Genomic DNA, 22,254 nt, shown 5'->3' with positions numbered 1-22,254 from the left:
TAAAAAACATTTCGTGGTTGATTTTGATGAACAGATTTCCTTTATTTGAAATCTCAGTTTTAGTTGTTTTTTTTTTTATTCTGAAAATGTAGTTTTGCTTTGGTGATGCTCCTTTAACCCTTGTGCTATCTTGTGGGGTCAAAATGACCCTTACATTGACGTGTTATTCCTACCATGACAAAGGTGGATAAAGGTAGAAAGATTTCATGTCATCCATGGACACCAGTGAAGATCACAAATCATTGAAGAAAAAAGGTTCAGTGCACTGTCTAGTGGGTCTAGATGACCCAACTCCCAAAGCGCCTAAGATCTTAGTAAAACAGTTTCTAAACATAGTAGAGAAGCAAAAGAAAAACGACAAATATTTCTTTAATCAGCTTCCAGCAACATACCAAACAAAAAATGTACTATAAAAGTGAAAATATTTGAATTTCTGCAAAGTCTTTTTAGAAATGGTAAAGCTGAGTGCTTAAAAATCTGCGATGGAAGAGTTCTGATTGGAGCTGAAGCGGTTCGATGACCCCGAAAACCTCAGAAATTACCGACGTGACGTATTCCTGAAAACCCCCGTCTGTGAAGCCAGCGGGCGGCTTCACTAACCAAACACAGCGTCAGTGTGCAGAACGGCTGAAGAAAGAAAGTGTGGGTGAAGAACATAAAACCACTGAGATGCTGCACGGCTTCATGTGGAATCCGCCAAAAGAAAAGAAAACGTTCACAGGATTTCCTGTTCAGTTAAGATCAGTCACAGATTCTGTCAGAGCAGCCCAGATGGATGCATCATGAGATGACATACACACCTTTGACGTTGTTTTATATGTTGGGTAGTGTGGTTTTTTTGGGGGTAGATTTAAATGATGTAAATCAGGAAAAACAAGACTGTAGTTCAGAGTTTTATTGAGAAAAGCAATAAATTACAGAAAAATAAATATTGTGTTCTTTCAGCTCTGACAAAAGACCAACAGCAGGAAAAAACAGATTTATTCCAAGCATTTATGCGGCCAGACCAACACCAAAGATCCAGGCGGTGTCTGATGGTGACCTAAAAAAGATATTTTATAACGGCTTTGTGTGGTTTTTTTATAAATATAGCAATGTTTATCTTACCTTTTGTGGAGCAAAAAACTTTTTTTTAACTCAATTGGGATAAATTGTTCAAGGAGCTCCAGTGACTAAAAACATGGATGGTTATTCCAGCAGATTTGTCTGGAACCATTAAAACAATTCTGCTTGTAAGCCGGTGTTGTTGCTGACAGTACATCGGCTCAGAAGATAGTGGGAGGAGCTTCTGAAAGTTGAGTCCTCTGAACCAGTGTCAGTGCAGCTGCAGGATCAGGTCCTCTGAGGTTTGTCCTCTGCACATCTACAAGCCTCTCAGGGTGGAGACTTTCTTTTTCCGAGCAGCCAGCATCTCATAGAACGGGTCTTTGCTGATGGCAGCTCTGCAGTAGGAAACACGGGCAGGCGGTGAGACATCGTCTTGATTCGGTTGACCAGCTACAGCAGTGGAAGCGCCACTCACTTGATGCTTTTGATCCATTCTTCCTTCTCCTCTGCAGTCGGAGCGGAGATTCGGTAAAAGGTGTGGTTTCCCTCGACGACGCGGCCGTCGGCCTCCGTCTTACAGGCTTTGATCACCTGATCTTTGTGGTTGGGGATGAAGAGCTCAAAGCAGTTCTGAGGAAGCACGAGGACAAAAATGAAGGAGTTAAACCGGGAACAAGTGACACCATGACCTTTATATGAAAGCAGAATATCTGCTTCCAGTTCATTAGTCTGTTCTGAGGTCAACATATTACATAGCAGGCCTCTGAAGATGATTTATTAAAAGTCAAAAAGCAAAGTATTTCCTCCGCCTGTTTATTAAATGAAACCAGATCTGAATCCTCAAAAGTTGCCAACTATTGCTGAAAAGGTCAGCAGTTCACCGGTTTCTTCGAGTCCTCGACTTCTCTGATGCTCAGATTTTCCAGTGGAATGATCCCTCTGGGTTCCTTATCCTATGAATGGAAACAAACCAACAAAAAACCTGTGAGGGCTGCAGAAATACATAAGAAATCTATGCGCACACGATTGCGTATTATGTCCTCACAGTGGTGTATTCAAAGTAGTACAGGCAGCTGTCTGTGAGAATGAACCAGCGTCTTTTCCAGGTCTTCATTCGTCCCCCTGAGGAGAGATGACAGGTGAGTTGATTAAAGGTGAGGTGGCCTGGATTAGGACAGAGCGGAAGAAAAGCAGCAGGTTAATTACAGGCGTGTGGCTGCAGAACTCATGTTTAGATTACAGTACAGTTTGATTGTGACAGCAGAGGTGAAGAACGGAGCAGGGGGAAAATGGGGGTAAAGCAGTGCATAAAAGCAGCGATTTCAGAGAGTACATACCTCCTGGAGTGAAAAACATAAAATAAGACAAGGAAAAGTGTGTTAGAAACAAACTGGAAAGTTTTTTGTTTTTTTTCAGAATTTAAATATCTTACACATTCTGTCCAGTAGAGGGCAGTAAGTTGTGGCTTTCTGGCCTCAACAGGACTTACCGAGCTTTAGCAGCCAGCCTTCTCTGTCAGGGTTGAAAAAAGTGTGTGTGAGGTCGTTGCCGTCATCCTCCGGGATCTTAAAGGGTTCGTTCTTGATGCTGTCATACAAATTCTGCAGAGACGGAGAGCGGGAAATGTTTTCACATATGCCGAGGTGTCGAATATTTACTCCCTCTGAGTGAATGAAGCCACCTTCAGCACAGGTCTGATCAACCGTGGTGCGATTTTTCACCTCAGTCCTTTTTCCTGCTGTTTTTTTTTACTTCAGCTGTTATTGGAGCGTTCCACAGCCATAACCATAACAACCAAAGTAAATTGTAGCCATAGCTACTGCCTCCACAGCACACGGCAAAAGTGTTCTTTCTAAATGTAATGACGCCGACGCCTCCCTGAGTCTGGAGGCGCAAGGACTCCCTCTCTGCTAAACAATCATAAACCCATTTATCTCTTCCTTCTGGATCAAACCTAAGTGGTTCATTTTTCCTCCATGACCCTTTATTGTGGACCAACGAATCAAACTTCTCTTCTTTAGGGTTCATAAATTTGGGCTTTTATTTTGAAAAAAACACTAGCATCTTGAACGTGGACTGGAGGGATTCCCATGAGTGAACTCACTCTCAGCAGATCCTCAGGCAGATCTCCTCCGTCGTTGATTCCTCGGTTCATCGCTGTGAATCTCTGGACCGAGGGTTTGTCCTTCACGTTGGGGTTGTGCAGACTCGTGTTCAGCATGATGACGGCGAACGACAACACGTAGCAGGTATCTGAGGACAGATGGGGACGTTTACTACATTAGGAAGGCAGATTTAGTGAAGATGTAAACCAGTGATACATCAGAGGTCACTTTGGTGATAAATGGATTGAGAAGGTTTGTAAAAGTTACATCACTGATCATATTAGAACTACATTTTCCAACTATCTTTAAACTTCCTGCTGTATTCGTTCTACATCAGAAAGGGGAAGTTAAGAACGATTATGCCCATAAACATGCTTTTTTGGTGATATAAACTATAACCTAAAGCTAGAAAAACAGCAAAGAAATAACTAAAATTATCTTTTAAAGACCCACTCCAATGAAAATCATCTTTTTATTGTTTTTAACATGTTTTTGTGGCATTTTCTTTGATGATGGACACATATAAAGAAAAAAAAAGCTTAAAACTGCATTTCTGAGTATTTCTCTATTAAAATCTTTGTAAATCAGGAGCAGATGGCAAAAAATAAAATTTGAAAAGGAGCTTATTTGTGATGTACAAAAACACAAGCTCCCTGCTCTGAAGCAAAGGGGGGCGGGGTTGCTCCGCGCCAACTGTCCCGCCCACAACACAGAGGCAAAGTTCCAAAGAACTACTACCGCTCTTCAGAAATTATATTGGACTAAAAATAGCATAATCATAATTAAAAGAAGTTTGAAAATAGATCAAAAGATGATCATAGTGGGTCTTTAACACAAAAAACAAAGCCCTGTAAAATAATCTGATGTGCAGTTTTGGTGATATTCTTCTTCAAAATCAGAGAAACTTCAATATTTGAATAAAAATAAGGTTTTAAATCAGATTATGGATTAGGTGAGATCTTATTTAGCTGGTAAAAAGTGTATTTGTTGCACACTAGTTTTGAAACGATTACGGGGTTGAGACATTTTAGGATGTTTCAGAAGAACCGTATGGAGCGCCACCAACCCGTGCTTTGAAAAACTCCTGGGTTGCAGTGACAGTATCTCTGGGCGAACGCCTCCATCATTCGGTCGATCTTCTGAGCCTCGCCGGGCAGCCGGAAGCTCCACAGAAACTGCCGGAGAGCCTGCACCAGGTTCAGGTCCGTGAACTCGTGCAACTCCAGGAAAGCGTGAAGCACTTTGATGTTGAAGTCGTCTCTGCACCAGCAAAATCCCACGCACAGAGACACCAGAACAGACGCTCAACTTTGGCCTTAAAACGTCTTTGATGAGGTCGCTTCATATAATTCTAAAGAAGAGCCCTGAGATGAGCTGAAACCTCCGTGCAGAGGAGCATCAGAGAAACTTGCCTCTCCCCCAGGTAGTCCCCGATGGCCGTTTTGTTCAGCCCTTCTCCCTTGTACAGGAACTTGGCGATGTCTTCACTGGTGTTTTTCAGAAGTGAGCTGTCAATCAAGAAGCGAATCCCCTTAAAGTAAAAACAACAGACGACATAATCAGTCTGAATATGAAGATAAAATCACCACGTAATGATTAAAAAATATGCTTTGAATAAACTCTAATATAAATAAACACTGTTGGAACGTATTGTCACTAAAAGAAAACCCCAAACCGCATCCTGTCCTGGAATTACTTGGAAGAACTTACTTGTGATTTTTAACAAGAACTCACAAAGACCCTCACTTTGAAAAGTTTGTTTATTGGCTTAATGTGAAATAAAAAACAAGAAAATGAAATCAAAGGAAAACAAAAAACAGAAAAACTAAAGCAATCATTTATAGTAAGAGCATTGTGTGGTCATCAGAGGTGAGAGAGTGCCTGACTAAAAGTATTAAAGACGTCTTTTTTTTTACCTTTGTGTGGTCCATGTTGAACTTTTTCCGGCCCATAGCCATCTGTTTACTCCTCTGCATGCTTTTCCTGAAATCAGACCAGAAATCTGAGTCAGAATCCTTTCAGACAAAGTTTTTAATATATGTTCTACTCAAATGCAACGTTTGTGTGTTGGAATAAAAATGTTTACAATGAAAACCAAAATTGCAGATTTTGAGAGCCCTAACTGATATATTTAAAAAATGAAAAAAAGAAATATAATGCAGTGTGTAATTGTTGCAAAATTCTTTTTTCTAAAGTCAGGAGAACTTCCGTATTCAAAAACAATATTTTTAATCAGTTTATTGATGAAGTGGGAGTTTATTTTTTTGGGTAAAAAGTGATTTGGTTGAAAATCATTTTCAAATGGTTACAGTTTAGACATTTGAGGATATTAATATTAACATTTTTTTGGGAATACTAAGATCATTTTTACCATAATTATTAAAGCTTTTTGTGGATTTGAACCGATATCCTGTAAGCCATTTGCTTTTAGTCAAATATTTTTACTTTTTTACCGTAAAGAAAATAGCTTTCATTTGTGATGCCTCAGAAAAATAAAGAAATTAAAAAAAAAAAAAAGGTATGGTGTATTTTTTTTATTATTTGAAAGATCAAAAATGAAATAGTAAAATAAAAACAGGTGGCAAAGGCTGGATGAGAGTGTTACTGTGTGTTAGACATGATCTCACCTCTCTTCAGTCACACCCAGATTCTCTATTTCACTGGTCACCTCTTCGATCTCATCTTTCAGCCTCTACCAGGAGACAAACGAAGTGCTTTAGCATGTAAACATAGCATTATTTTATGATGCTCCGCTGACAGGAAACCCTGTGGACGACCATGTGTGACATCTGACCTAGAACAAAACCCTCTGAACCACAACTCACTGATCAACAGTGAGCTCAGTCTGTCACAGCAGTGACCCGGTAACCCCCCCTAAAAGCCAACACAGGGTTTACTCCCATACAGGCTCGAGTTTCAGTTTCTGCAGCAGCTTCCGAGGGTCCTCCCTGAGATCTGTAGCACCTGTTCTGGGCTCAGAATCCAGCAGCTTTTTCCTGCATCCTCTTTTAACTCTCCCCCTGCCTCCCTTGTGTTGACCCAGATTTATCAGTCCACAAACCCCTGCAAAGCCAGCTGGAGAGCCACACTGCTGTGGAGACAGGAATACACAGGATAAAAGCCTTTGACTGGCTTAGTGGAGCTGCTCCAGAGACCCAGACATTACCAGAGGCGAGAAGACTGGAGTCAAATCCAGTAAACGGAACTCAACCTATGAGCAGACACACCAGGACCAGGAGACAGGCTCATTCTTGACCTACTGCAATGAAAACATGTTCTTCTAGCATTTTTCATTGGATGGAGGACATATACAGAGAATATTGAGCTTAAAATGACATTTCTGAGTATTTCTTTATTCAAATTGTTGTGAATCAGGAGCAGATGAAAAAATACAGTTAGAAAAAGTTTTTTAGTTATGTAGACGGTAGGCCACAAGCTCCTTGCTTCACTCCATTGTAGCTGTTTTCCCTTACACATTTGTGAAAACTTTATTGACATTCTAGAAATGTTGAACAAACACAATATTGCAATTACACTTTTCCCATTAAATCATAACTATGCGAATAAACACAAACCAACTCATGCAATAAGTCATTCAAAATCATGGCGACGGAAGTGAACAAAACTTTGATTTACAGCAGATAAATTCAAATTTCTGCATCGGGTCTAGCGCTTGTCATCATCTATCAAAGGATACGTCAGCGTCTTATTCAGGCCATGGAGTGCCGAGCTCCTTAAATGTGGGAGTGGCTACAGATGAAGGGATTTTAGGAAACCGTGGTTGGTGATTTTACAGAGGAACTGTGGATCCAACTATTCTGCATGACATCCTTAACTTTGATGATCTCTGCGATGCTGTTAGACCTCCTGTGGCGCCCGCCCTACCCAGATGTGCATTGCCATCCGGTTGTTTGTCATGTGACTCATTAAGTTTGAAAAAAGTGTTTCCTTTGCAGTTTTGTGAAATATGTCAATGTCGATGCACCTCAAAAACCACCTCCTCCAAGCAGAAAACCTTTTTTTCAATACATGCGAGTTTTTTTCGAAAATGTCGGGTTTCCATTCGAAACATTTATGATTGCAAATCCATCCATTTGCACAATTTCACAGTCAATGGAAACACAGCTTCTGATGCATCCACTTGTAGACTATAAGGTCCGTGTCCGTCTTTGTTTTTAAAATCGGGAGATTTTAAAAACCTGTCAACTGCTTAGTTCCAATATTGCTCACCCTTTTTGTTGCACTGGTAATGTTAGGTTGGAGTGTGAGGGGCTGTAAGCTAGCGGGACAACATGTAAACAGATGGATGATGGGATGTGAGAGCAGGCTGACTCCTCAACAGTCCTGCCCACAAATCAGAAGTGAATTTCTGAGGAAATAACTTTGTAATAAATCAATTATTGCACATATTTAAGAGCTACGTTTACTAAGCAAATGGCCAGAAAAGCATAAAGTGTATTTAATTTATGCCCCTCCACAGAAACTAGGTCCTGGAAAACGACAGGTTTTTTGATTTGGACTAAAAACAGCAAAACTATAAATAAGACCATCAATTTACAATTGATCAAAAGAAGATGGCATCTCTGCTCCTGATTACTCGATTTAAATAAAAAAATACTCAGAAACATAATTATAAGCTCAATTTTCTTTATATGTGTCTTCCGTCATCAGAAAAATGGCACAAGAACATGTTAAAAAACACCAAAACAGCATTTTCAATGGAGTGGGTCTTTAAGTTGTGGCCCTATTTCTAAAAAAAAAAAAAAAAAATTCAAAATCCTATTTTTGTTTGACAGCTGTGGATCCCTGTAAATGTGTCACCTGACCTGTATGTCCTGCAGCAGCTCCTGCTTTCTGCGGCGGATGCTCTCCAGCTCCTGCTGCTCCTCTGGGCTGAGATCATCGGGCACTGAAAGCACAAGAACAACCTTCACTCAGACATCTCCTGCGCACAACAAGCATACTTAGAAAAAGAGGAATGCCACAACAACAGAACCCAAAGCTATAGGTGTAGTTACATGGAGCATTACAATACACAGAAACAGAAAAACGCTAATCAATTCATATAAAAACTGGTTTTTTTTTTAATTTAGAATTGATATTTTCTGATGAAATACAGAAAATGAGCTGAAATAAATGACGGTTTAAGAAATTAAAACGCTTTTATACGATATATTTGTGTTCCAAAGGCTGTGCTTAACCCCTCAAAAAAGTCATCATAAAAATATTAACTGAAGGTTTGTGGGAAGATTAAATGCCAACCTGATAAAAAATAAAAAGTCACAGTGGACTTGATAGAAAATCTAAAAAGGTTTCATTTCCGCAGCTCTGTGGAAACACACCCTTCACTGCATGAGTGTGATAGTTGATAGAAAAGATCTTCATGAGCCACACAGAATATCTGGACACGGCTGATAAGGAGGTTAAAGTGACTTTTTTTCCAGAAACACACACACCAAAAGTAGGATTGTGGCTTCTTTTAGTCAAATAACGTTTAGAAAGGAGAAAAATGATAGCTTGGCAGCAAGCTGCTGTTTGTCAAACTTATTATGGAGATGCTGGGGATTCTGGGAAAGTGTTTGTTTCACCAGCCCCACATGTCAGTCAGAACAAAGGAACAACGTGAGAACTGTTAGAACTTTCTTTCATGAAGCATTTCAGGGTCTGTGTGGTGTTTATTTTAGCGCTGGTTTCCCCTTGAGATATTTTCAGACGCACAAGGCCTGAAATGAACAATATTTATAGACCTTGAAGGACAGCATATAGGCAGAGTTATGGACCAAAACCCAACGAGAGCCACTGTTTAGAAAATACACTTTATTTATGCTTTACTGGCCATTTACTTATTAAATGAAGCTTTTAAATATTTACAATAATGTAATTAGAACAAAGTTATATTTTTCTATGAATGACAACTTTAACTTCTTTACTTTTGACAGTAGCATATAGAATTTCCTTTCAAAATAAAATGTTGTAGGTCAAACATGATATTTTCTACCATGACTTTCTCCTCATTCTATACCCTAAATTCTATCACAACGCTGGTATAAAATTCAATGGAATAAGCCACTTTGATTGTAAACTAAATAATCATTTTGCTCTGTTATCTCACATGTAAACATAAATGACTACTTTAAAAAAATGACCCAAACTACATACCACTGAAAGTATAAATGTGTTTCTTTAAAGCCAGAGGGCCTCAATGGAAGGATAAAAGAGGCTCTGGAGCCTCACGCTGCAGAATCCTGCTCTGACTAACTAAAGTGTGACCGTTAGCTTCAGAAAAAAATATTTGTGTAAATGACTGTGGGTCAAGAAGATCATTTGCTTCTCTCAAAGATGGGTAATCTTCCTAGCAACAACCTCCCATTGTCCCAGAAATACTTTTCAATAAAGTTAAACCCCGCCCCCCCAATTTAGTAAAAGTGATCTTTAAAAAAACATTTACTGAACAGAAATGTATGAAACCATCTCATAAAAATGGCATCATTTTTCTTTATTCAAACACTGCCTTCTAACTTCTGTCCTTCCACCCATGGAGAACTAAGATCCTAAGAAGTACCTGATGAGGAAACCAAAATGGGAACACACTGATTCATCCCCTACACAGACAATAAGGCTCAAAGTAGGCTCCTATTATAAAAACAAGTAAACACAGAAAAAAGAAAATGCTATTTAGAGCCACTTCCTGTCAGTCAGAGACAAGGGGACAGCAGTGATTTGTGGGAGTTTATACTACAAAGCACAATTCAGAAGGAGAAATGATTTTATAAGCTCTTAAGGGTTTGTTTTAAGTCATTTTTTTATTCAAAATAATGTAACCATGCAGTTTCTATTCTTCCTCCCCTTTCTGGAATGAGTAAAGACATCACATCCTCTTCCTCGTGTACAAGGAAGCCACAGAGGTTCTGCACTTGTAGCGTTTTCTACCCAGGTTTCCGGCTCGCTCAATTTCACAGGAAGACGTGACGGTTTGCACACGCACGCTCACTCGTTCTTCTGCAAGAAAAAAAAGGCTGAGTGCAGAAGGGATGATGACACGCCACACACCTACACAACTGTGTCATAACAACGTTCATACCATCTGTGGAAGGATCAAAGCCCACGCAGAAATGCTCAGCCGAAACCGGACCTTCACCTCCTCAAATCTCCCGGTGCGGCGTTCCACGGCTCCGGACCAGTTTGAAAGAGTCCGGTCTGATGGCAGCGGAGCAATGAAGCCGCCTTGGCAGCAGAGTTTGTCAATCCTAGTCCCAATCCTGCAGAGCAGCGGTCCAGCCTCCCTGCATCTCTAATCATCAAGCTCTAAATCCAGCAGAGCGGGGAGGAGGGATGCATGCCAGCGGCTAAATGAGGACTGTGTGTGTGCGTGTGTGTGTGTGTGTGCGTCTTAACTCCTTCCCGCTCGCTGTACACACGTGGACACGACAGCTGAAAACGATGGAGGACGGTTTACAAGTCAAACAGATAAACCGAATGCTGGCCTGTTTCTGCTCATCACATGCCGTGTTCACCAAGAAGAACATGACCCAAGACCCAAGGCAGCTGCGCAGTTTCTCATGACAAGAACCGTGTCTTTATCTGAGACGGAGAGCCATGAAGTCAGGCTCTGTTTACTGACAATAATTGTACATTGGAGTTTTCTGGCCTGTGGGTTGCTGGTCTGTTATTGATGTAATCCTTCTAAGCAGCCTGAAGGCTCAAAAAGCCAGAAAAGTCTGAATAAAAACAAAGTAAACAAGAACAACAGCACCAAAAGAAGACCAGAGCTGTAGACAATTCTAACAAATCAAAACATTAAGATTTTCAATTATAAATAAAGACTTAATATTCTAAAGTTTTCATCATTAAAAAAAAATGTTTTTAATCTTTGAAATGTTCACTTTACTTATCCATAATCTAATGTTCTTTGATCTTAAGACGCCATCTTAGTCAGGACAAGCAGAAAAGAAATTTCACAAACTAAAACCCACAAGAAATTTGCTATTTTACTATCTGTCATCTATTTGTTAATAGTTTCTTCAAAAATGTTTTGTTCTTGAGCGATGATGACCGTCATCATCTAAAGAATGCCATAAGAACAAATTAAAAACATCCAAAAGTGATTCATTGGAGTGGGTCTTTAAAACGTGCAGCGTTGAATAATCAAATTAGCATTTGTTGCCCTTTTCAGGTTAAAAAAAACATTTTTGTTACTGTTAGTTAATAGAACTTACAATTTTGTTCAGAATGGAAACTTGACAAGTAAATCAACATTTCACTATTCACTAGTGTCATTGACTGATGAGTAAAATCCTTTTCAGAATGAAGACATTTTTGGATTAACTATGATTGAGGATGGAAACTGTAGAACTATTAGCTCTAGAGCAGCTGGGAACATCTTCATGACAGTCGTCCCTTTCTGAGCTGCCCCCCACCCCCACCCCACCCCAAAAAAGGATATTTAGGGACAATTCCTTAACTTAAACAGCTCAAAAGGATTCATTGACTTCATTTCTAGACACATGCAGTGCTGTACCATCAGCACACATGCCGGGGAGGTCTGGCCTCCATTCATCATCATAATAGCTCCCTTGTTCATAAAGTCTGCCTAAAAGCATCAAACGACGACTTGTTGCTCTGTTTTTACTGAAGCTGAATTTAACAACCAAAACACATTAAAGAGACACAGAACACCCGAACGTGATGGTTTCATACAGCAGTTGAGCGCGTGAGGCTCAGCTGTCAAGTTCGTGTGAAGCGTCTGCGTGTGTGTGTGTGTTTGTTTGTTTGTTGAAACTCACCAACTCCTTCTTCTGACTTCAGAACCATTATGACCCCGCCGTTTCACAATGTCTCTCGGTTGTTAATTAATATTTTTGACTGAAAGTAAGTTCAGAAGTCGAGACGAGCCTACTTTTCGCTCACACGTGAAGCCAAAGCGCCGCTAAGTGACACTGACTGCGGAGGGACAAAAAACACCGGTGGAAGAAAGGATGAGGGGGCGTGGCCTGAATCCCAACAGCCAATCAGAGGAGGTCTGCCAAAACCTCATGTCTGCTTCCCTCAAACATACATCAATCATTCAAAACTAGCCAAATCACCAAGATGAAAAGACATATTTAGATAAATTGTGTAATAATAACTTTACTACATTTTAGTCATTGCAAGCTAACTACGTCTCAAGGATACAAATAGGAAATAATCAGTGAAAATGTTCTTGTCTCACTTATAGCTGTTTTATATACAATTTTTTACAACTGGTTTATAGAAAAACCCTTTTATTGGATTTTAAATAACATACAAATATACATAATATTACTGATACATGCCAATATTTTGATTAAATCACATGACATAAATACAATAAGCAATAGTAATCAATTTAACTAAATTTAAATGTAACTTTAACATAACATTTTTATTTATGACATACAGTTGTGCTGCTGCCCATCACCTATAAGACAGATTTTGTTTAAAATAAATTTGTTACCTTTCTTGTTATTTTTTTGTATTTGTACTTTTTAACCTGTTTTTGCCAACAAACTGACTTTTTATTAGCAGTGTAGAAGTTTTGAAAAGTAAATTAGGTTCTGTAAAAATAAATAAATAAATACAGCAAGAAAATTCTTTACATTTCTTTTTGTATGTAAGTTGAATGTAATTTGAGGAATCTCATACAGTTTTTGAGTTCTTTTTTTGCTGACTTCTGTCAATAATCCTCCTTTATCAAGGCTTCAGTGTGGGCAGAAGGATTTCTTTGCAAAGTTTCACAACACTTTCTTGATTCAGTAAACAGTTAGGTCTCTGGAAAAATCACACTTTAAAAGCTGAATCAGTGGGTTTGCTATCAGAGATGATAATGTCTGATTAAAAGGAAGGGAGAGGAGAGGGTGTAGTGAAGGACAGAGGAAAAAAGAGGGCAAAGGATTGCAGCTGTGCGATTGAATCAGAGCTTTATGCAGAATCCTGGCCTGGCAAAAACAGGATATGCTGATGCAGGGTGAGGAAGAACTCCAATGGTCTGAAAGTTTAAAGTGTCAGCTCACAAATAATAAATAAAACCGTTTGCTCTGCAGCAAGCCTTTTTTTCACTCCAGGATTTGGTCTAAATTGAACAGCAGAATGTCCTAGTATCAAGATTGTCTTATGTTCATAAAATTTAAAAAGATAAAAGAAATAAACAAATTTGAAAGAAAACTATACCGCAACCAAAGAAATACAACTACATGCATGTTTACTATCATGGATTTAGGAGGGAATTTACCGATTGTCTATCAATTGATTGTTTGGTGACTCAATTACCAGACTGGATGGTAAATTGTGAAGTTGGGCAAGACATTTAGCTTATTAAATCTATGGACACACCGGGCATGTGAGGCGTGTTCAACGACACGCTAAACGTGGGCTGGTAATGGACCTCAAACACTTAATTTGAGCTTAAGCTTGCCAATGAAATGAATTCGAACACCAAGGATGTACATTATAGAAAGATATAACTTACTTATCTTAAAAGAATACTGATATTTTAAGTTTTTGCTTGACAGGAAATGTACCCGTAATTATTACAGAATGACCCAAATACATCTGGGATTGTTATAACGCTTGATGAACAAAGATGAGTAATTTTGTGCTTCTTTTTCCATAAAAGATTATGTTCAGGTTAGAAACAATTCATGGTAAAATCCAGTGTGGTCACGCGTGAAAGTTAATTCTCATCAAACTCCAGCTAACATGCTCACTGAATTGGGAAAAAAAATCTCCCTACAGCTTGATGAACAGTGTAGATCTGCCCACCAGGACATTTGTTTGCTTCACTCATTAAAGCTCTTACTGTTGTGAAATACGCAAGGGTTTTAGTGGTCTAGTCTTTTCACAATCTGTTCATTTGGCAGGGCATAATCTGGAAATGGGCACGAGGACATACCACCACTTAGCCTCTGTGCTCAGTCTGAAATTATATTTTATATCTGAGCAATTCTTCTGCTGAATCAATGTCTAGATGGCTTTTTTTTTTGTTAAAAAATATAAAATTAAATTAAAAAAACGTATAAAAAAAAAACACGTATCAAATATGTTTTTGCTACAACAGACAACATGTTTTTTACATTGGAAAAAACGGGCACCTTTTTTATTTTATTTTACTTTAACCTTAACCATTCGTGTCATATTTGATGCATGCATTTCTAAGACCCCATACTTCATGAGCATGATCCAAACTTTCTTTAAAAAATACTGTAAGGAAACTGGGGATTCTAAACAGAACTGTAATATAGGTAAATTAGATTGGTTCGTTCCCTTTGGTCTCCTGCTCACAGAAATGAATGAATAATGACTCAGAGACAAAACTAAGCTTCAGTGAAGATTTACTCCGCACAAGAGGCACAAATTTGTACGAAGGGTCACAGACAGATGAACAGGTGTAACCGTTTTCTGATCTCTGCTCTGCGTTGTGTGATTTTTGTGCACCATGAAGCCACGAGACACCGGAGGAACTTTCTTGGAGCAGTTTTCTTTATTTTCTGCATGTAACAAAATATGGCATCAACACGTGCTGCAGTCAGATAATGCCCCAAAACTCTTCCCGATTAGAATGGCAAAAAGGGAAGAGAGGGAGGGGGAGCATGAATTTATACCCAAGTCTAAAGGACCCTGATGGCATGCTAATTAATTGCCAGATGTAAAATAAATTAAATAAAAAAATACAATTTTGTGTAATTATATAATACTTCTGTAAACCCGTTACACAGGGTTGCTGCAGCAAGGTCCGAACAAAGAAAACTGGAAAATGTGCTTGGTATATAAACCCTGCATTTGCATATTCAATGTGGGAAAATCACACCCACAGGTCGTTGCAGGCTAGATGTTCGAGGGTCAGGGAGCTTCAAGTGTCAGATCTCTCTGAGATTATCACAGACATTTGCCAGAGCACATACAGCAGTAAACACAAAGATGAAAAAAGGGAGGATGAGGAGAAACTGTGAGAACAACAGCTTGGCTGTGCTTTCTTCAAATGTAATATAATTTTGAGATGATAATACATAGTGAATCAAGTTTAAACCATTAGTGTAATAAAAAGTAAAAGTTAGTGTAATAAAAGTAAAAGGGAGTTTCTAACTATTCTGTTTCTAATTATTCCTAACAAATACATTTTTTAAAAACTTGATTTGTTTCCTGCCCTGTAGTTCATTATCATTCCACAAGGGGCAGTAGTAATTCCAAGTCATTTCAATGAAATCTTAAAAACGCTTTTGGTCGGAAAAGTAATATTCAAACTTTATAATTATTAATTCTTTATAATACAATTAAATCATGTCTCAAATGTGTGTCTCACATTTGCGACAGTGGGTAGATAATGTGCTTTTTTCCTGAACACTAATGTCTATATTTTTGCATCTTAAACTAACATTGTGAGCAAAAATGCAAATCACCCAACAAGTCCTAACTGTATTTCATTAAAAATGCTATTGAGTTATTTTTTTTTTACTTTGGATTTCATCAAAGGGTTTTAATCTCAATTCCAAAAAAATGTTTCTTTCTGGGCTTTACAGGGTTAATCAGAATAACTGCCACACAATTTTCTGGCTCTTGATTAACCTCCTCAGAAAGTGTGGGTGACATTATGAATCCAGATATTATGAAACTCTTCTATATAATTAGGACTGTAATCACTAAACCACGGTATGATCACGTAAATGATTTTTCTGACCAAAAATATTCCATATGGGACAATTTGGGTTATGATGCAAAACTAAATTAGGAAGCAGTGGAGGAAATCAATGAAAAATGAGCAGTTTGAGCTTTATTATGAATAAATCTACAGCCAATGTATGAAAGCACCTGCATGTAGGGAGGGTGGTGGGCAACCACAAAGATTATGTCACTCCATCACCCACTGGAGAGGAGGATCCTGGACCAGACGTTGATCGGTGTGCGTCATGCTCTAACAAGCCCACCATCTCAAACGCACACACAAACTGAGTCATGCGTGTGCACAAACACACACACAAAAAATGTCAGAAACACACACAAAACACCAGAGTGCTCCATGTCTCAGAAACTTTACATCACCAAGGCAACTGACGGCACTTTGTGCCAGTTTTCTCTTGAACAGTTCACAACATTTTCCTTGATCGTTTCATGAAGTCCATAAAGCTGATTAGGAAATGGCATCTTCAAACAATTTCATGGTTTGTCAAAGGCACTCACCTGATGCCGCAGCAGGTGTCCCTGCTCGCACTGTAGGACAGAGAAAAGCCTGGAAGCTGGATGCGCACAGCTCACTCACAGTCCCCATCACAACAGACCTCGTCTTCAGGAGTTTGTGCCTTCAGGTCAGCGTACGCTTTCCAGCATCGCCTTGCCGCTTTCTATTCTGAGGATTCAGCCAGGAGCTCCTTGAAAAAGCGTCCCTTCTCTCCTGTTGGCCGCCAGAATCTGACGGACTCTCAGAAAATTACTCTGCGCTTGGAACCCTCCCTCCTCCCCCTTCACTGTTGTTCACGCACTTGACCTGCCTCCTAAATTCTGCCTCACGCTCTCCACGCTTCCACCCTCTGCTGTCAACACACAGAGAAAAAAACCCCTAAAAGCTGCCGCTCTTTGTGTGAAGAAGCCTGACGAAGAAAGGAAAGCATCTTCTAGCTGCTCATAGACACATAGACACCCACTGTTGTGTCACTTTAAACAGTTGTGAAATTATTCTTGGAAGTGATGACAAATGTCCACACACGCTGCCTCGTATCATAGTGTTTCACACCTCCACATATGCATCAAAAACAGTTTGGTTTGGACAGAATGGAGAAAATAAACATAGAAATGTCCAAAAGAGATTCAACTAAACTTTTATTGAAAAGACATCATTAAAAATAAACAAACTACCTGTTTTTATTAATAATTACTTAGTCAGTGACAAGTCTGGGGTATAAAGAGTATTATGTTCAAATCTTTAACAATTTTTTATTGTCCAAAACACATTTAAACACTTTATTGATGTAGTGATTGTGATGATATCAAATTAGATGTCATAATCCTAACACTCCCACACACACACAAATACAACTATGATTGAAATCCATCCATTTTCTTAACCCTCTTGTGGTCATGAGCCTGTCCTGACTACTTTTGGGCAAAAGTGGGGAACACTCTCAGGCTGCCAGCCTGTTGCACACCTAAGGGGCAATTTAGAGTCACCGAACAACCTCTGAAGCATGTTTTTGGACTGAAGGACGAAGCCAAAATACCCGAAGAAAATCCACACATGCATGAGGAGAATACACAAACCTCACACAGAAAGGCTCCAGGGGGATTTGAACGAAGACTGTGATATGAGAGCGCTAAACACTGCTCCACCATGCAGCCCAATGACCATCAACTAACCATACAAAACTATTAACCAAAAACCTAGATCCCTTTCATTATTTTCATCTTGTTGTTAACACTTAAATAATCTGATCACCACAGAAACTGAATAATAATGTGACTATTTAGGCTACATATTGTGAAAGGCTGTCGGGGGTGGAGCTAGTCCACAGAGGAGTTTTTCAGTCATGCACAGGGGACAGGAACTTCAGACAGCAATGTGGAAGCTGTCAGCAGTTGCCGTAGCAGTCGTCACATTTGTCTGAGAGGCTCTGAGGCTAAATATAAGCTACATCTGCCATGCAGGAGCACTGCCGCTGTCTGCAGCGGAGCTCAGAGTGAGGAGAGGCTCTATTGTTATTACACTTTCATCCACATCTCTCTAGACTTTCTCTTCTCAAGAGTACCACTCCATTTCCTTTCTATTCTCTGAATCTGTTTCACGGGTCTCTCTACACCTTTTGCACATCAGACCTGACCTCTTTTTGTTGAATTTGACCTGATCCTCTTTTGAACTTTTAGCCACAGTTTATCAGGCCTTTGTGCGCTCTATTTCCTCAACCTCGGAAAGATTGCACCGAGTAGATATAGGGCATCTAGGTTCTTCAACTTTGATTTGATGTTTTTATTCACGTTTTTATTCACGATGCAGCAATCAATCTGTTTCCGTAGCATCAGCGTTCATGTGGCTTGAAATCAGTTTATGCTCCACACAGATGGTAAATGCTATAAACTCAAAAATATGTTTTTTTTCATCTGTTTGCTGCTGCTTGATCGTTTAATCCACGTTTTTAAAGGACTAAATACTAAACAAACAATACTTTTTCAGGGAGTGATAAATAGAAAGCATTCATGGAGCTTTTCTGATTTTTTTTTTTTTAACCACTCTGAGCACTTTACGTTCCCACACAAATTCATGAAGAGCCTGAATTATCATACACACAATCATGCACCAAAGAGCATGCATATACTTTAGTATTCAGAGAGGACTAACCCTGAGCTGCTCCAGCAGCAGCTTGTCAATCACGACTACTTCATGTGTACTTTGGTCAATGTTTGTGGTCTTTTCTATGCCTCAATCGTTCAGAAAAGGTGGGAATTTCTCTACAATTATAGTTAGAGATGGAAACAAAGGATATGGATGCAAACATAGAAAAGTGATATGAGCTCACAAATAAAGGAAAAACAAAGGAAGTAACTTCTAGTCTATTTCAAAAATGGAAAAGCTGTATAATATAAAAGTTATTTTATATTAATAAATTTAGCTTAGAGATCTACAAAGGAAAACGTGTTTTTGGTGTTTTTTAACATGTCCTTGTAACATTTTTCTCATGACAGAGGACATATAAAAGGAAAATTAAGCTTAAGATTGCATCTCTAAGTATTTCTTCATTGAAATTATATGAATCAGGAGCGGAGAAAAAAATGCAATTTGAAAAAGACTAGGAATGCTGTAGGTGCAGGTGTACAGTTGGCTCCTTGCTTTGCCCCATTCTGATGCATCCACCAGCAGACAAATAGATCCATGTACTGGTATATCTTCATTGTTTTCCTAATCTGAGCTGGGATCTGGTTCAAAACTGTACATCTGGATAGCTCCACTACCCCTTGTCGTTCGTGTCAACTACCCCCTGGCCAGGGGCTTCTCTTTTTTGTTGCACCAGTAAAGTTAGGTTCAGATTGTGGGGGGCTGTGAGCTAAAAGGAGAGGTGTATAAAAAGGGATGATGGGAAATGAGAGCAAGCTTACTCCTTGTCAAACGTCCCGCCCGGCTAAAAACAGCGTATTCATAGTTGAAAGAACATTGGGAACGCTTTGAAATAGATCAAAAAATGATTGCAGTGGGCCTTTAAAAACAGCCATTGTCTTTTTGGAGTTTGCAGTTTGCCTTAATTTTATGTACTACTATATGGTTTGTCTTGGAGTCTTTAAATTTTTCCAAGGAATGTCTATGAATCTGTGTGGCTATATGTCAAAGTATATACCTATGATGCAACAATTCACTTCAAATTTCTGTTCAAATTTCAATAATTGGGTCACAAAAAAGTAATAATTCAGAAACATTATTTTATGTATTCGTAAAAAACAAACCACAATGAGGAAAAAGCAATTAGTTGGCTTATGCAAAGGATGTTACATGGGGAAAGTGGATTGTTGCATCCCTAGCTTATACTAAGCCAGGTGTAGTAAAACAGCAATAAATATAATACATTTGGCTGAACTCATATGTTTGACACTTTAAATGTAAATGTGTGCAGCAGGGATTCACTTTCCGCACAATCTGGTTCAATGGTTTAACATCCATCCATCCATTTTCTAAACCCGATTTATCCCTTTCGGGGTCACAGGCCTGCCATAGCCTGGTTTGGCTACTGTTGGGTGAAGGAGGGGTACACACTGGACAGGTCACCCCCCTGTCGAAGGGCCATACAATCACACACCCACAGTCACACCCAGGGACAACTTCGAGTAATCAATCATCCTATAGGGCATGTTTCAGACTGTGGGAGGAAGCTGGGGTATCCGCAGATAAATCCACACATGCATGAGGAGAACATGCACACTCCACAAGGAAAGATCCCGGCTGGGTTTAAAACCAGAGCCTTCTTGTGAGGCAAAAAGCGCTAACCGCTGCACCACCGTCCTGCCTGTGATGCAACATATGTTTCAGTTTTAAACAGTTTTAAATTGTGGCATCCCTTTTAAATTTCCACAGATGTTCCTTAGGGCTCTGTTCTTTACCTTCTTTTCCTCTCAGCCTACAATGTATCTCAAACAGATTTTAATCGTTTATTTCCAGATGAGGTAGACATTTGTCTTTCACATTAAAAAAAATGGCTAAACTTTACTTACACATTAGGAAGATCAGTGAGAAAGCTGCTCCACATCTTAGTCATAAAAAAGAGAACACGTCACTAACCTGTCTCTACTGGCTTCCTGTGGTTTCTTGCATTTGATTTGTAGAACTGACAATCTCTTAGTGATCAACCCATCAGACTTTTCTGATGTATTATTTTAAAAAGTGATCACTTCAGCAGTTTCTACTCATCAATAAGGAAACATAAATTGGAGATTTGAGAAGCTTTTGTTGACAACTCCACTTGCAGAATCGAAAAAAGTTTATTTACAAAAAATGATCAGTAAATGCACTACTTATATGGCGCCTTTTCTGCCTTCTTAGAAGGTCCAAAGTGCTTTACAGTCACAGTCCCATTTACCCATTCACTCACACACACAGTGATGCCAAAATACTGCCCAAGGACGCTTCGACATATAGGTGCACAGAGTGGGAACCAAACCTGTGATCTTTCAGCTAAAGGTTGACTGCTGTTCCTCTGCACCACGGCTCCCGAACTGATAACTTAATTTTGTTTTAAAGTCCTAAGCAACTGAAATCTTTTCTTGGACATTCTAGGAAATTGTAATAACACTGCAGTTCAGTTGATTTGATACTAGCAGAAAAACTTTGAGTTCGGACATTTTACCAACTACTACTCAATCCTGAAGCTAGGAAATGCTCATGAAAAAAAGCAATTACACTTCAATCCAGAGTCAGGTTGTCAGACAAAAGGCGGGGAGCATGCCATATTGTATCTGTCCTTCCTCGACCTGCTGGCTGGAGACGTCCATCTTAACCCTGGACTACCACTGAGTGTATCCCGTTGAAGTGGATTTGATCTGTTGGCATCGATCCCGGCGCAACTGCCATGGCAGGATGGCTGAACTGAGTTCTGTAACTGAGCTAGGCCACTACCTGAAGGTTTGTCCAGGAGCAGCCACTCTGAGAGGACAGGGTGTGTTTGGTCGTTCCCAATGGAGGACCCAGTGACTTCATGCAACCCTGGGACAAGTTTCATGGGGAATTGCACCCGACGATGGGCAAGCAGACTCTGGAAGTGACTTGACCCGATCCACTCTCTTACCATCGCTGATTATACCACCAAAATAATGGAGGAGGCAAAACTGGAGAAAGACTTAAAATTATCCTGCGCCCTAACAACAAGACTTACTTTAACACAAACCGTAAAATAAAGTATAACTGGACACATGGGAACAACACTGACAATATAAAAACCTTGCAATCACATGCAACATCAAAACAAAGACAATATTAATTTTTCAGAGAGTAAATCATACAAAATTGTTTGGGACCCTACTGTCAAGCCCAGGGGTGGTGCTGGGTGGTCATTTAAATGTTATAAATCTGTTCCAAAAGTGTGATGATATCAGAATTCTGTTACTCGGCTCTAATATTGATTACTTTTGTATAAGTGAAACATGTATAGGTGAAACACGTCCATCACAAGAGGCATTAGCCACAATCGGTGTGTTCATTTGCTGGACTGGACAAAAAAAAAGACAGAGAACGTTGAATTAGAAGAAAGCTCATTTGGTACTGTATTCCTGGATTTAATTGGTGTTTTCAGACTGGGAAAACTGTTCTGAATCCGAATCGAGTCCTGAACCTTGCATTTGGTCTGTATTCAGACTGGTGTCAAGGGACTTTTTCTGTTCTGGACCAAAGCTTGTAAATGAAACCACGTGACTATAGATCTCTTTACTCATTGGTCAGGAATTACAAGGGGGGGGGGGGGCAAAGCAACTAGAGGCAGAAAATATGTAAGTTTTGATTCATTCATTCAAACTTTATATTTCACTCACAAGTTTTGAACACCTGTATCAATGTCAGGCTCAACACTTTTTACTTACTTTTTTGGTCTGGTGGAGGCGTGCTGCACGGAGGTTACTGACAAAAAGGTAG

The 22,254-nt window shown here is 39.4% G+C and overlaps 1 protein-coding gene across 5 annotated transcripts; it reads right to left on the bottom strand.

Annotated features, from left to right (window-relative positions):
- Positions 1-880: 880 nt before the first annotated feature.
- cyth1b (cytohesin 1b) lies at positions 881-16,626 on the bottom strand. Of its 5 annotated transcripts, XM_011488313.4 has the most exons (13): positions 10,234-10,352; positions 10,083-10,151; positions 7,979-8,061; positions 5,780-5,844; positions 5,069-5,135; positions 4,565-4,683; positions 4,219-4,412; positions 3,152-3,300; positions 2,536-2,648; positions 2,093-2,171; positions 1,929-2,000; positions 1,523-1,677; positions 881-1,442 (listed from the first exon to the last, which is right to left on the bottom strand). In XM_011488313.4, the coding sequence occupies exons 5-13, from the start codon at positions 5,126-5,128 to the stop codon at positions 1,364-1,366; spliced, it is 1,020 nt and encodes a 339-aa protein (XP_011486615.1). In that variant the 5' UTR covers positions 5,129-5,135; positions 5,780-5,844; positions 7,979-8,061; positions 10,083-10,151; positions 10,234-10,352; the 3' UTR covers positions 881-1,363. The 5 variants fall into 5 exon arrangements, 4 of the variants coding, with proteins under 4 accessions (XP_011486615.1, XP_020567662.1, XP_020567663.1 ...); XM_020712003.2 differs by lacking the exons at positions 10,083-10,151; positions 10,234-10,352 and adding an exon at positions 16,341-16,626 and having other exon boundaries at positions 2,093-2,169; positions 2,537-2,648; XM_020712004.2 differs by lacking the exons at positions 10,083-10,151; positions 10,234-10,352 and adding an exon at positions 11,936-12,114 and having other exon boundaries at positions 2,093-2,169; positions 2,537-2,648.
- Positions 16,627-22,254: the final 5,628 nt, after the last annotated feature.

The sequence above is a fragment of the Oryzias latipes genome, chromosome 19 (genome assembly GCF_053564925.1).
Source record: "Oryzias latipes strain Hd-rR chromosome 19, Olatipes_Hd-rR_3.1".
NCBI lineage: Eukaryota > Metazoa > Chordata > Actinopteri > Beloniformes > Adrianichthyidae > Oryzias > Oryzias latipes.
This window is presented reverse-complemented; position numbering and strand designations above follow the sequence as displayed.